We start from the raw sequence: 16,038 nt of genomic DNA on the forward strand, positions 1-16,038 counted from the left end.
GAAAGAAAGGGAAAAAACTACTTTTTCCCCAGAATTTTCATCTTTACTGAATAACAGTTACAAATAGAACATACAATAGTTACAAATAGCACAAACAGAACACTATATTTCAGCACTCGAATGGGTGAAGTGAGAAAGAAAATACTGTGCTTTTAATTCAGGATATTTTTCAGAAGGTCTTGCACAATCTGTAATAGTTCTTTTTGGTCAATCCATGACAGAGAATACAATGTAGAACTGGTCATGGTTTAATACAAGTGATGAAAGAGGAGATTTCTCCTTCATTCAACCAATATTTATTGAACATCTACTATATGCCATACCCTAGAATATAGCAGCGAACAAAGATAATATCACTACATTCATTTAATTCTTGTGCCACAGGAGTCTTATTAAGGAAGTTGGGGCTTAATCCCACATAATGGAGATAAGGGCCTACTTTTTCTTCTATTAGACACAGGGTCTCTGGTTGTATTCCTAAATCCTTGATCCATTTTGAGTTGAGTTTTGTGCATGGTAAAAGATAGGGGTTTAATTTCATTTTGTTGCATATGGATTTCCAGTTTTCCCAGCACCATTTGTTGAAAAGGCTATCTTTTCTCCAATGCATGTTCTTGGTGCCTTTGTCTAATATAAGATAATTGTAGTTTTATGAGTTAGTCTCTGTGTCCTCTATTTTGTACCATTGGTCTACCAGTCTGTTTTGGTGCCAATACCATGCTGTTTTTGTTACTATTGCTCTGCAGTATAGTTTAAGGTCTGGTATAGTGATGCAACCTGCTTCATTCTTCCTGCTAAGGATTGCGTTAGCTATTCTGGGTCTCTTATTTTCCACATAAATTTCATGATTGCATTTTCCATTTCTATGAGGAATGTCCTTGGAATTTTGATTGGAATTGCATTAAATCTGTATAGTGCTTTTGGAAGTATGGTCATTTTGATAATATTAATTCTGCCTCTCGATCTTTCCATCTTCTAAGGTCTTCTTTGATTTCTTTCTTTAATGTTCTATAATTTTCATTATATAGATCTTTCACCTCTTTCATCAAGTTGATTCCCAAGTACTTTTTTTTTTTTGAGGCTATTGAAAATGGGGTAGTTTTCCTCATTTCCCTTTCTGAGGATTTGTCACTGATATACAGAAATGCCTTTGATTTATGGGTGTTGATTTTATATTCTGCTACTTTGTTGAATTCATTTACTAGTTCTAGAAATTTTCTGGTGAAACTTTTAGGGTCTTCCAGGTATAGAATAGTGCCAATTTGAGTTCTTCTTTTCCTATGTGTATCCCTTTAATTTCTTTCGTCTGTCTAATTGCTCTGGCCAGTGTTTCAAGAACTCTGTTAAATAGAAGTGGTGAAAGAGGGAATCCCTGTCTTGTTCCAGTTTTGAGAGGGAATGCCTTCATTTATAATGATGTTGGCCGGGGGCTTAGCATTGATAGCCTTTATGGTGTTGAGATATGTTCCTGTTATCCCTAGTTTTGCTAGTGTTTTGAACATAAAGGGGTGCTGTATTTTGTCAAATGCTTTTTCTGCGTCTATTGAGATGATCATATGATTCCTATCTGTAAGTCTATTGATGTGATGAATTGCATTCACAGATCAACTAAAGATTTAAATATACTTTCATAATTATCATTAAGAGACAATGTGTACTATTTGCTATAAAGTTAGCTTGCTATTTCCACATATGTGGCAAAGCTAAGTTAAAGAAAAAAAGTTAAGATAGTAGAGGATAGGAAAGGCAGCAGAATACAACAGATACCAGAATGGCAATATGTAAATCAATGGTTGTGCAACTGATGTGATTCTGCAATCTGTATACGGGGTAAAAATGGGAGTTCATATCCCACTTGAATCAAAGTGTGAAATATGATATATCAAGAACTATGTAATGTTTTGAACAATCTACAATAAAAATTAATTTAAAAAAAAAAAGAAAAAAAGTTAAGAAGTGTAGCTGTGGGGTTGGCCTGTAGCTCAGTGGCAGAGCACTTGCCTAGCATGTGTGGGGCACTGGGTTTGATCCTTAGCACCATATACAATAAAATAAAGGCATTCTGTCTGTCTACAACTACAAGAAAATCCACAAAAAAAGAAGCGTAGCTGAACTAAGCAACTAAAAGGAGGTATTGTTTAATGGTTATGAACAAAGGCTGAAGTGTGAAATTAATTAAATATATGTGCTAGACATGGTGATGTATGCCTATAATTCCAGCTACTCAGGAAGCTGAGATAGGAGGATTGCAAATTTGAGGCTTTGTCTCAAAAATTACAAAATTTTAAAAGCGCTGGGGACATAGCTCAATGGTAGAGCACCCCTGGGTTTAAGCCCCAATACCACACACACACACACACACAGAAAAAAGAAAGAAAGAAAGATATAATGCACATATAAATAGAGCTTAGCAATTTGGGAATCTTTAAATATAAGAAGTCAATTGCCAAAAATATATATGGTCACAAAAAATCCAAGATCTTAAAAAAAAAAAAAATCCAGGATCTAAATATTTTCCAAACAGCAATTGTTAAAAGAACACCTCAACCAAAAATCTAAAACAGGTATAGTATATTTAGTTCTTTCTTGTACATAGTAACTGCTTTTGGGGGGTCTGAGGGGAGGTCTAGGTTAATCATATCAGATTTCCCAGATTCCTAGTCTGTGCCCGTTCTGATTGACCAGGTTTTTATCTAATTTTCATTCTAAATCAGGAAGCAAAGGAGCCTGAGTAGCAAACACTGGAGAAGGATAAGATAGACTAATTGGAGAATTATGTAAGAAATGAATAAGAGGGTAATGTCCTGGGCAGAAATAACTCTTTCAATTAAAATGTCTTCCTTTTTTTGTCCCTTTCCTTCCTTCCTCTATTATTGAATCATGTTAAACTACTGAGATATATCATAAACTGCTTAATTCAATAGATAAATATAAAGAAATCTGAAGCAGGCTCTTTTTTTTTTTTTTTTCTTTTTCCTTTCTGGTAATGGGGATTGAACCCAGGCCCCTGGAACATGCTAGGAAAGCACTCTATCACTAAGCTACATCCCTAGCCAAGTAATCAGTTTTTTAAAAAATCAATTAATTAATTAATTTGTTCTAATTTGTTATACATGACAGCAGAATGCATTTCAGTTCATAGTACACAAATGGAACACAAGTTTTCATTTCTCTGGTTGCACACAAAGTAGAGTCACACCATTCGTGTCTTCATACATGTACCTGGAGTAATGATGTCTCTCTTATTCCACCATCTTTCCTACCCCCATGTCCCTTCCCCTTTCTTCCCTTCCCCTTGCCCTATTCAATGTTCCTCCATTCCTCCCATCAATTTCTTAATAACATTCTATTTCCTATGGCTGGATTGAGAGACTTCATCAAACATCTTATTATTCCATTAAAGGCTTTTCATTACTTCCTACTCTTTTGCATTATTTTTCTTCTGAGACACTCTACTCTTACACTTTTATAGCTAGTAAGAGTTCTCCATTATTGCATTAGTTATAACATACTATAATTTAAAAAGACTACTTGCTTTTCCACTAGGCTAAAAGTACATCTGGAATAAGAGCTATGATTTGTTCATATTTATATTCCTAGTGACTAGTACAAGAACTGGCACATGGTAATAGGCTTTGTAAAAACTATACTTCTGCCATTATATAAGAAGAGGAGTTCAATAGAGACTTTGTGGTGTTTATTCTAAGAAATTAAATTGAACAGTCTTCTTTAGAGATCCCTAGGCCTCTGGAATAGAGTACACATGATAAGCAGTTTCTTCAAAAAAGTGCTGCACAATGGGCTAGCATGAAGATTTAATTTGTTTCAAATCCCTAAAGAATATTAGCTGATATTCAAGCTGTCAAAAAATAATTATCATAGATATAGTAAGCCAAATTTCCTATTTCTATCTTTTCTACCTAGGGAACAATATGCCACTCAGTGATAATCTTAAATTCTTGGGCTGGGGTTGCGGCTCAGTGGTAGATCACTTGCCTAGCACGCATGAGGCACTGAGTTCAATCCCCGACACCACATAAAAAAATGAACAAGTAAAATAAAGGTATTGTATCCATCTACAACTAAAAAAAATTTTTTTTTAAATTCTTGTGCAGTCAAATTCCCAAACTATCTTTTCATAACCATAATTCATCAGAGAGGGGTTATAAAAATGCAAAACAAACTCACTTCAAATATTTTAATAACTTCCAAATAATATGTATTTAGTATCAGAGAGGGGTTATAAAAGCCAATTCCTGTGAATACAAACTTAATTATTATTAAGAGAATTGCTACTTCATTTTTTCCCATTATAAATGACAATAAGACTAAAACAAGTAATAATGCTATCTGAACAATCGAGAAAATTGAGACAACACATAAATGTTGTCCAGGAACTAGATTTTGACCCTTTAAGGAAAAAAAGACAAAAAACATTCTCCAATTGAAACATTAATCAAATGGTTCAGAAACTTACCAATCAACTTATACTTCTTAAAAAAGTACTAATTTCAAGGTAAATAGTTTTTGGAATTCTAAGCTTTCCTTTTAACTTCTAGCATATTTTCATCTTTCTATTTTAGGTACATATTATTTTTAAATAGTTTTTAGTTGTAGATAGATACATACCTTTATTTTATTTATTTATTTTTTGGTGGTGCTGAGGATTGAACCCAGTGCCTCACACATATTAGGCAAATGTTGTACCACTGAGCTATAACTCCAGCACCAAAAGTACGTAGGTACATAACACTTAAATAATTAGATAGTATTATAAATAGAAGTTTTTCCAGAGGAAGACAAATGTGAAAATATCAAAGATTTTACATTAAAATATTTAAAAGCAGAAATAACTTTTTGAATAGAAAGGTACTGCTGCAATCAATATTTTAAGGATTTTTATGTACAAAGTAGAAATAATGTTTGAAGGTAAAAATGCAAAAAAACTCACTTCAAATATTTTAATAACTTCCAAATAATATGTATTTAGTATCACAGAGAATTACTGGAGAATTATTGGCCCAATGGTAGCTAATGAAGAACTGGCTAAAATTATATGGCCACACAAAAACAAAGTAAGCATACACAAAAGAATCAACCCAGATGGTACAAAGACTAATATGATATAACTATGGAAATAGAATGATGATAGATGAAGGCCCAGACCATTTTTGTCAGTGATTTTAAAAATGTCTAATAAAGAGTATACTGTAAAAACTGGAGAATAAGTATTCAAAAACTAGTGTGTTTGCAATTAAAGTTCAAATTACAGATGACCAGACATGACAAAGGATATCAAGAGAATCTTACAAAATCATTTAGGTCAGGGAGGGATATTGAAGTTAAATGGGTATGGATTAAAGTATCAGAAGGGCTATAAAAACCAATTCCTGTGAATATAAACTTAATAATGTTAAAAATACTGTTTATTGTACTTCAAACACAAATCTTCAGGCAATCAAAAATACTTTACACAGGCTTCAACAAGAAAACAAACAAGATGATAAGCAAGAGATGAAGAAGATTAACAGAAAATTATGGGGAGTGAGGCTCAGAATAGTAGTATTCCACATAGCTATTTCAGGCAAACACAAAAACTTTTCAAATTGTGAAAAAAAATCATTATCATAACAATTCTAAGAGAGAAGAACAAAGGAAATGCTATCTCTACATTTAGACCTTTCATAGGAAAACAAGTCAAGGCTACAAAAGAATGGTGAAGTCTTATCTGCTTCCTTTTTGGGCTTGGTAAATTCCACCACTACCACTTTACCCTAAACCCAGGAGGTGTTCTCTGATAATGGTCTAATATTGGCCTTCAACAATGAACAGCCTAACCAAAAATGGTGATAAGAAAATGACCTAGCCAGAATTAGCATCACCACATGCTTTGGAAAAATAAAACTCTGCATATAGTGATTCATCTTTCTTTCTTGTCTTCCTTCCTTATCTTTTTTCTAGTCTTTCCCTAAAAAAGAATTTAGAATATATATCGAAAGGATAATTAAGTTCAAAATACTAGAGAGTAAAATAACTAAATTTGATCTTCAAATGAACAATCATCTTGTATTCTGGCACTCTTTATTTGTACCGTTTTTTTGTTTGGTTGGTTGGTTTTTGCGGTACTTGGGATTGAACCCAGGGCCATGTGCATGCCAGGCAAGAATTATACTATTGAGCTTTATCCCCAGTCTCCAAAATACTTATGAGATATGATTACCATTTTTCATGGTGAGCATATTCATTTATTTATTCAATAAATATTGATGACTTTTGTGCCTAAAGCACTGTGCCAGATAGTAGACACATAATAAGACAGTAGCTCTTGAAACTCATCATCTCATAAGGGGAAACTTCTTATAGATAAAAAGGGGGAAAGCACAGGATAGACTTTCCACACCATCTGAAAGATACCCAGGAATTAATATATACCAGCCCTAGACTGCCTACCTCTAGAATCTCTGTAATATGAGAAGGATAAAATCTGAAGCCATTGTATTTTTTTTTTTATTCCCTCCCCCATTTGTTTTGGATTAGCTTCCACATAACAGAGAGAACATTTGACATTTCACTTTTAGGACTGGCTTATTTCACTTAATATTACAGTCTCCAGTTTCATCCATTTAATGGCAAATGCCATGATGTTATTCTTCCTTATAGCTGAATCATACATCATTTTGTGTATATACCATATTTTCTTTATCCATTCATCTGTCAAAGGCCCCTAGGTTGATCACACAAATGGTCAACACATACATGAAAAAATGTTCAACATCTGTAGCAATCACAGAAATTGAAATCAAAGTTACTTTGAGAGATCATCTCACTCCAGTCAGAATGGCAATTATTAAGACCATAAATAAGAATAAAGGTTGGCAAAGATATGGGGGGAAAGGTATACTCATATATTGTTGGTACAACTACAAATCAGTACAACGACTCTGGAAAGTAGTACAAAGATCCCTCAAAAAACTAAGAGTGAAACCACCAAACGCACCAGCTATTCCACTCCTCAGTATATATCCAAAAGATTTTAAATCAGTATACTAAAATGATGCAGTCACATCAATGTTTATGGCAGCACAATTCACAATAGCTAAACCACTGTATTTTAAAAGTTTATCTTAATTTAAGGAAAGTTACACATAAAGAAGCAGTTTTACAGCTTAAGTTTTTGTTCTAACATAAAAGAGACAGAGAAAAGCACACCAAATTAATGACTTAATGAATTATCTTACAAACACACCTATATCAAGAAATAGAACTCTGTCACAAACTCCAAAAGCCTCTTTCAAATGCTTCCCAATCATAACCCCTCTGTTGCCATAAGTGGACTTGTGCTTAACCACTTTCCTAAAATTTTTACAGGCAGTTTTATTATCCAAAAGTACATTCTTAGGCACTACAGTCAGTCTTACTCTATTTAAAAAACTGTGTATCTTTTAAAGCTCTTTTATTCTAGAGGTTCTTCTTCCATTTTTTTCTTTATAATTTATTTGTTAAAAAACCCAGGGAAAAATGAATTAGAGAAGGAAAAACAACAACAACAACAACAAAACCCAGGGCAGTTGAATGACAGTTTTGATAATTAAATTCTTTGGTACAATGCAATGTGGTCTTCTACCTTCTGTCATTTCTTGTCATGAGATTCTGGTAATTCCTTGTGTAGTGTGTAGCAAGAATAGGCACTTAATATCTGTTAACTTCTTTTTATGATGCTTAGATCACACATGTTGATGTTTAGGTCTTCATTTATTGAGAGCTGAAAATGATGATACTCCATCATTTTCCACATTTATTAATTATAATACAATTATCCTCATCTACTATTAGGTTACCATGACTTTTTTCTTTTATTTATAAGTTTTCAAGATAACAAACTGGTTCCCTGTCATATTCTTAGGTGACAAATCCTTTTCAATATTAAGAATTCAAGCAATTCAAAATATTGGCTGGGTTTCAACTGCAATTATAATACCATCTTAGATCAAGCCTCTTTTTTTAGGGAGAGGGTGCTGATGATTGAACTCAGGGGCACTCAACCACTGAGCCACATCCCCAGCCCTATTTTGTTTTTTATTTAGAGTTGCTTAGTGCCTTGCTTTTGCTGAGGCTGGCTTTGAACTCTTGATCCTCCTGCCTCAGCCTCCTGAGTTGCTGGGATTACAGGTGTGTGCCACAGCTCCTGGCTTAGATCAAGCCTCTTTAAGATGGCTCCTTAGTGGGGAATGAAGGGGGAAAGAAAGGGAGGTATGGGGGAACAAAACTAACCAAATTATAAACCATCATTAATATCTAACCTAAAACAATTTCACTGCCCAATAGAAATCCTGTACCCATTAGCAGTCATTTCCATTGCCTCCTTATTCCAGCCCCTGGTAACTACTAGTTTACTTTCTGTCTATATAGATTTGCCTATTCTGGACATTTCATATAGAATCATATAATATGTGGTCTTTATATTTGGCTTCTTTCACTTGACATGTTTTCAAGATTCATCAACATGATAATAGGTGTCAAAAATACTTCATTACTTTTTATGGCTAAATAAGTTTCAAATGTGTGGATATTGTTTATCCCAGCCCTTTTTATTTTTTGTTTTGAAACAGAGTCTCATTAAGTTGCTGAAGCTGAATTTGAACTTGTAATTCTCCAACCTCCTACACTGCTGGAATTACAGGCATGAGCCACCATGTCTGGCTTGTTTCCATTTTTGCCTCTTATGTATTAATGTTGCTAAGGATATTCATATACAAGTTTTTGAATGAGTATGTTTTCACTTTTCTTTTAGAATTTGATACTTTTATGGGAGGAGGGGTGCTGTGGCACTCTACCCCTGACCTATATCCCCAGCCCTTCATCATTTTTATTTTGAGACAGGGCCTTAAATTGCTGAGTCTAGCCTCAAACTTGGATTCCACCTACCTTGGTCTCCCAAATTGCTGGGATTACAGGCATGCATCATCACATCTGGATAGAATTTATATATTCTGACACACATCAACACCCGAAAAACCATCAGTACAATCAAGATTATGAATATAAATTTCATTCAAAAATTTTCTGTATGTCCCTTTGTACTTTTTCTCTTTCTATTCACAAGGCAACCAGAGACCTGTTTCTGTCACTGTACATTTTAGAACAGAGACTAACTTGTAAAGTATAAATTCTGTTTTGTCTACTGGTTTTCAATCAACAAAATTATTTTCAGGTTATACTATGTGGCTGCATATATTAATAATTCATTCTTTCTTTTGCACTGGCATTTCATTGAATGGATACACTGCAGATTTTTTATATCTATTTCCATTCTTAATTATCCATTACCACTGTTGAACTTTGAACTTGTTTCCAATTTTCTACTACCACAAAGAAAATGACTATGAACATTCACGTGCAAATACTTTAAAGGACATGTACATTTTTCTTGGGTAAATGCCTAGGAGTAGAAAGATCATATGGTTTAGCTTTAAAAAAAAAAAAAAGTAAAACCATGTTCCAGGTAACTATGCCACTTAACATTCCTAATAGCAATGAATAATGGTTCCAATTCTTCTGTATCTTCTCCAATACTCACGTAAATCTCTGAAAAGCTTGAACACTGGATATGCCTCTTTCTTCCTCTTAAGGTAAAAGCCTCAAATTGTGTGAATTTTTACAAAGGCACAAAGCTATGTAAGCCATAGCAAGAATCCCCCTATGCTCTTTATTTGTTCTCAGATGCTTCCAGATATCCACACATGCCAGTTCTTACTCGTGCTAAAAACAAGTCCCTCAGGCAGCCTCCTCCAAGACCAGAACTTGGGAAGCAAGCTCTGTACTCTTCTCCTGTCCCACTCGCAAACAGGGAAATATTTAATAGTTTGTTTTATATATTATTGATTAATGTCAGATGATATAAACTTAAAAAAAATCTTTTTCATGGGCTTCTATAAGAAGATGTTGAAAATGGGAGAAAAGACATACCTAACTGCTGGAACAGAAGAGCCACACTAGTGCCTGTGACAGGAAGACTATCATGTAAAGGAGTCTGAATCAGCTGTCTATCTCCTGCACCCAAGGAAAACAGCTTCTGCAGAATTGGAGAAACACACAAATACAAATTGATTTCTGATATTTTCTAAAAATAGAAATCCCTCTGAAGTTCAATTTTAGAGCAAATGACCACATAAGAGCCAATTAATAGATGCAAAGGGCAATAACATATAAATTAAAACATTCAAGATACTTTGTGTATAACTAAAAATGGTATGAGAAAATTGTTAAAAGTTCAAATTTAGTAAAAATGAGACACAAATATCACTGACAATCATCACTGACTAAAAAATAAAAGTGTTTGGAATAATCATACTTGGTTTTTTTGTACATTCTGACACACATCGGCTCCCGAAAAACCATCAGCACAATCAAGATTACGAATACAAATTTCATTCAAAAATTTTCTGTATGTCTCTTTGTAATCTTTCTTAACAACAACTTTAGCTGTTGTCATAAGACAATTCTGCTTCTTTAAAGTTTAGGCCATCTGTGACCAAACTCACATTTAATATTCTGCCCTTATAATATAGATGAAGAAGAGAGTAGGAGGAGGACAAAAAGAGGGAGACAATTTAAGACAAAAGATACCAGGAAAAGACAGAGGATAATTAAAAGACGAAGGGCTAGTAAGGAAAAAAGGATTCCAATTTCACTATACATAACATCTTAATCAGACTGAGCACAAACAGTGTGATTTTTAGCAGGTTTCCCCAATAATATATAAACAGCAGCAAAAATAAATGTTCAACTAATAATTTTTAGGGTTTAAGGAAAAGAGTATATTCTTTTTGTTTGGATGCTGGGGATTGAATCTAGGGCCTCATGCATGCTAAGCACACACTCTACCACTGAGCTACATTCCATAACCCAAGGTTTATTCTTTGAAATGTATGGTTGCTGCTGGGCTTGGTGGTGCACACCTATAATCCCAGTGGCTTGGGAGACTAAGGCAAGAAGATTGCAGGTTCAAAGCCTGCCTTAGTAACTTAGAAAGGCTCTAAGCAATTTAGGAGACCCTGTCTCAAAATTGAAAAAGAGGCTGGGGATGTGATTTGGTTCAATCCCCAGTATCCCCCCCTAAAAAAAAGCATGGTTATTACAAATGTAATAAATAAATCATAACTGTTAAAATTCTACTTCAGAGACATAAAAAAAAATCTCAAGACATACAGATTAAAGAAATCTATTCAGAAGTAGTTATAATATTACAAAGATTATCAACTCAAACGTTCTTTAAGTTAATAATGAGTTATACACAAAAGTAAGAAAGGTAGAAAGAGCATATTTAAGAGTTCAGCCTAAAAACTATATGCCCCCCAAAATATAAACTAGATTTCAAGTTACACAAAATCTGACTAATAATTATGCTATGTGAAAGGTGAAACCTGTGTTAAAATTACCTCATGGCCTAAGAAAATAATGAAATCCTGAGTATTTAGGAGGAGACTATAGAGACAATGCTTAACTAAACTAGGATGCACATTAAAATAAAAATATTTGAAGACTTCTTTCTTTTCCTTTCTTCAAAAACTAAATTAACTGGAGGGGAAGAGGAACAGTCTCCATCTTCCTTCTATTCTATTTACCTGAGACCCTCCAGCTGCTGGAACAAGGCAGGCACAAAGGTTTGCAATGAGACTTTCCAAGGAGACATTCAAACTATCCACATACACAGTATAGATCAAACCCAGGCAAGCCTGCAAAGGGAAAGATACATGTAGTTACGACATGGAAAAAGTTCAAGAAACAAATAGTTGTGACATTAGCTTCTACAAAAACTTTTCTTTAAACCAAGTAAGGTATAGTCTACAATGAATGTGAAATAAATTTAAGCAGCAAATATTATTAAAGTTTATTAAATTTCCTTCTAGAACCAGAACCTCTAAATGAGCTTCTGGCATGAGTTTATAGAAAGCAGAAAGCCCAATTTATAAAACAGGTGTCTTATCTATACTCAGATAACTATTCTAGACAATTTGCAGGGCTAACACTGTTTTTGCCATACTGTTTTAACTTGTTATTTCAACTTACTTTGTGAAACTCCAGATTTCAAGACAAAATTTAGAGATTTTGTCTTGCTTTGTATTCATTATTAATCCAGAACATTTACTCAATGGAAATTTTAATGTGTAAGAATTTTTTTATTAGTTGCTCAAGACAATACAATGATCTTGACATCTCTTACATTTGATTTAAATAGGGTATGAATTCTCATTTTTCCACATGTACAGATTGCAGGATCACATTGGTTATACATCCATGTGTATACATATAGCAATCCTAGTGTCAGTTGTATTCTATAGGCAAGATATAATTAACACTTTAAGCTCAGCAGAAAGTAGGTGGTAAAATGAAAGATAAAATGTGATCTTTATGAATCTTTCAGTTTACTGAAATGTGTGACCAAAAAGTTAATAATTAGGAGTTACTGATTGTCACTAAAATCTTAATACTAAGTTAATTTTTGTAGAATATATAATCTCACCTTCTGGAAGAGTTTTTCAGAAGTTACATATTACTATACATATTTATTAAAGATTAAATTTTTTTTCTTACATTTGAAAATTCTGAGTATCTAAAAAAATCTGGAAATAATATTTTAAAGGTGCACTGGCAGTAGTATGGTCAAAATTAACTGAAATCTCAAGTAATTTTACTTATTTCAACTCAACTCCTAATAAACTGAATGAACATATACAAGGTTGTTAAATTATTAATGTATTTTAAATTTTCTACAGATAAACAAATTATTTCCTTAGGATTTCTACATTTTGGCTTGATTAACATGGAACCTGTTTTAAACAAACATTACATCCTTAGAAGTGCTGTCACATTAACTTACTCAGGTATTCCTTTGATCCAACATGAATTTATTGATTCTGTTCACTCTAATTGATGAATCACTAAATCAATCTAACAATATTTTTGATACAAAGAACTTGTTGCCATGGTTCATTCAAAACAGATTTACTCGATGATATAAATTAATAACAATAACTAGGAGTTCTTTACCCTAAAAATTTCTGGATAATCTAATCTGGATACCAACACCAGGCTTTTGGGAGCAAATACTTCTGCAGGCTGAATTAAACCAGCTACTTCCTCTTCACCTTCAATCTCTTCCTTCTTTGTTCCCTAGAAAAAGCAACATTGCAATCAAAAGAATTTTCTTAGTTCATTATTCACAAAAGTTAGATGTTGCACACACCTTCCAAATAATTTATAAGAATCCAAAATTAATTACAAAATATAGTTCATATAATTCACAAAGAAATTATAAAGTAAGAGATAGTTATTTCATTTTTGAAAAGCTCCAGATTCTCCTTCCTTCCTTCCTCCCTCCCTCCCTAAGACAGGGTCTTCAGTCTCCCTGACTGGTCTATTATGCCTGAGCTCCAGCAATCCTCCTTCCTCAGCCTCCCAAGTAGCTGGGATTATAGGTCTGTGTGTTGGCCTTCTGCATTTCCTTTTTCAGATGTCAGTAATAAAAACTGAATAAAACGAGTTGAAATTATTTTAAGTAGTACCCAAACAATTAAAAATGACTTTCACATAAATGGGACGTCAGCTTTCAAGAGAAGAAAAAAATCTTTTTTAGAAACAAGGCATTCATTTTTGCCTTTATTTTTCAGCTTGGCCCAATCTTTCAAATGAGAATTCTAAGGCTTACAGAATATTCAGTGCTCTTGGGAGTAAAGAGCAATGAGTTCTAAATTGCTTTTGCACATAAACAACAGTGTTAATATTTTGAGAGAACATGTTTGTGCAGAAAATAAGTTATAGAAATGCATGTTTATAAATGGCTAAAATGGTAAATCGCAGGTAGATTTTAACTCAATAAAAAAGAAAGTCCTAAACAATAATAAAACAACAATAAAAAAAATCTGTTTCCAGATGGGAATGTAGCTCAGTGGTAGGTGTGCTTGCCTCCCTTGTACAGCAAGCCCTGGGTTCACTGCCCAGTACTAAAAAATGAAAACAAAAATCCATAAATAAACAAAAAATCCCCTAAGTTTTAATGACTCAATACTGGTCAATAAACTTGGAAAAATAGTACTCTCATTTTTGACTCAACAAATATTTGCCGTGTACCTGTTGTTCAATAGTACTCAATCACAGTGAAAGTTTTATGAAATGTAAGGGGCAAGGCAGTAAAGCATTCAGATTTAGTACGAGATGCTCTAAGATTCTCGGACATTTTCCCTAAATAGAATTACTTTCTTACTCCTTTATACAAATCAAAGGTCCATCTTAACACTTACTTTCCTCCCTGAAGCCCTTCTTTCCTATTTTTTTTCTTTCTCTTACTTTCCAGCATCATTCACCAATATATAAGACTTGCTTATATTTATTTCTTCTGCTAACCTTTCCCCAAAATGCCACAAAATGCTATATCCAGCTGCCTCCAGTTAATGACAAGCAGACATCACAAACATCCAAAACATAGCTCCAATCTTTCTCCCTAAACTTATCCTCCTTCAGCTGTCTATCAATTAATGGCAATTCCTTTTTTCACTAGGCAAACCAAAGTCCTGATTTCCCTCTTTCATAGACCATATCCAACTGTCAAGAAATCCTGATTTCTCACCAGCTCCATTGCTACCACAATACTTGGAGCTATCATTATCTTTTGTCTGGATTATTACAACAGCCTCCCTTCATTTCCTTTATTCTTCTTTTTAAAAAAATATTTATTTTTTAGTTGTAGTTGGATGAAATGCCTTTATTTTATTTATCTTAATGTGGAGCTAAGAATCGAACCCAGGGGCAAGTGCTCTACCACTGAGCCACAACCCCAGCAGTCACATAGCCTTACTTTATTCTTTAACTCTACTTTGTTTCCTTGCTGCCTACAAACACATCAGGCATGTACCCAACTTCACATTTATGGACTTGCTTGTTCTTTGCCTGAATACTTTTTTCTGATATCTTAATGGTTATGTTCCTCATCTCCTTCATTTAGACTTCTGCTCTGATGAGACTCTGGTGACCAATGGACTGGAAAATGCAATGCCCTAACACTCTGGTATCCTATTTTCCTTCTTTATTTTTCTCCATGGTACTCATCACTAAACAACATATTATCCATTTTATTTATCTTGGGTTTTGGTTTGTCTGTTTCCCCCACTAGAATATGTTCCCTAAAAGATGGGACTTCTGTTTTTTGTTGTTGTTGTTGTTGTTCAATAGTGACTTCTGGGGGCGGGAGATGTGGCTCAAGTGGTAGCGCGCTCGCCTGGCATGCGTGCGGCCTGGGTTCGATCCTCAGCACCACATACAAACAAAGATGTTGTGTCCACCAAAAACTAAAAAATAAATATTAAAAAATTCTCTCTCTCTCAAAAAAAAAAATAGTGACTTCTGTCTTCCTAAATAGAGACTGGGTTCACCATTGATACTTACTATTTGTTCAGTGCATAAATGTAGGAATACTTTTCTTGGAATAGTTCTCTGGATATTTTACCAAGGGAAGTCTTTTTCTCCTTACTTACTGAGGCCAAGAACTATATTTTCATTTTCCTTTAGAATCTATTTAGTCTTGAGTAGAATGCAATATAACCAAGACTTAACTGTTCATAGAATATACATAACCAAAGAGAACTTTCTGTATATATAATAAGGGCCATCTACTCTTGAAAGATTTTCATTTGTTACAAAGCAAAACTAAAATTAGGTTGGTTGTTTTCTGGAATCCTTAGAAATAATAAAAATGTGATGAGTATGAATTAAACAAAGATTTCCACACTTAATGAATCATATTCTTCATGGATTACAAACAAACTCAACATGACAAAAGGATGACTGAAATTCCTGGAAGAGATAAACCTACCCACATTTTTATGAGACTGATAAATGCCCTAGAGTACCATTAAAAGACAGCCTGAAAAGCAGATGACCATTTCAATAAATAACCATTAGCCTACTTTGACCAAAACAAAATAGAACATACTTGTCATTTCTTAAAGCTGCTCTTTAAACACTCCACAAAAAGGAATAGTT

At 33.8% G+C, this 16,038-nt stretch overlaps 1 protein-coding gene across 4 annotated transcripts in view; it reads right to left on the bottom strand.

The window, feature by feature from the left end:
* Positions 1-16,038, bottom strand: part of Sbf2 (SET binding factor 2) — a 417,940-nt gene that overhangs the window by 208,193 nt on the left and 193,709 nt on the right. For all 4 annotated transcript variants that reach the window (XM_076846869.2, XM_076846870.2, XM_076846868.2 and 1 more), the window contains exons 4-6: positions 13,051-13,173; positions 11,625-11,735; positions 9,967-10,072 (exon numbers count right to left, since the gene is read on the bottom strand). In XM_076846869.2, coding sequence (XP_076702984.1) covers positions 9,967-10,072; positions 11,625-11,735; positions 13,051-13,173 — 340 coding nt within the window. The remainder of the gene's footprint in view (positions 1-9,966; positions 10,073-11,624; positions 11,736-13,050; positions 13,174-16,038) is intronic.

This window comes from Callospermophilus lateralis, chromosome 2, assembly GCF_048772815.1.
Source record: "Callospermophilus lateralis isolate mCalLat2 chromosome 2, mCalLat2.hap1, whole genome shotgun sequence".
NCBI classification, from domain to species: Eukaryota; Metazoa; Chordata; class Mammalia; order Rodentia; family Sciuridae; genus Callospermophilus; species Callospermophilus lateralis.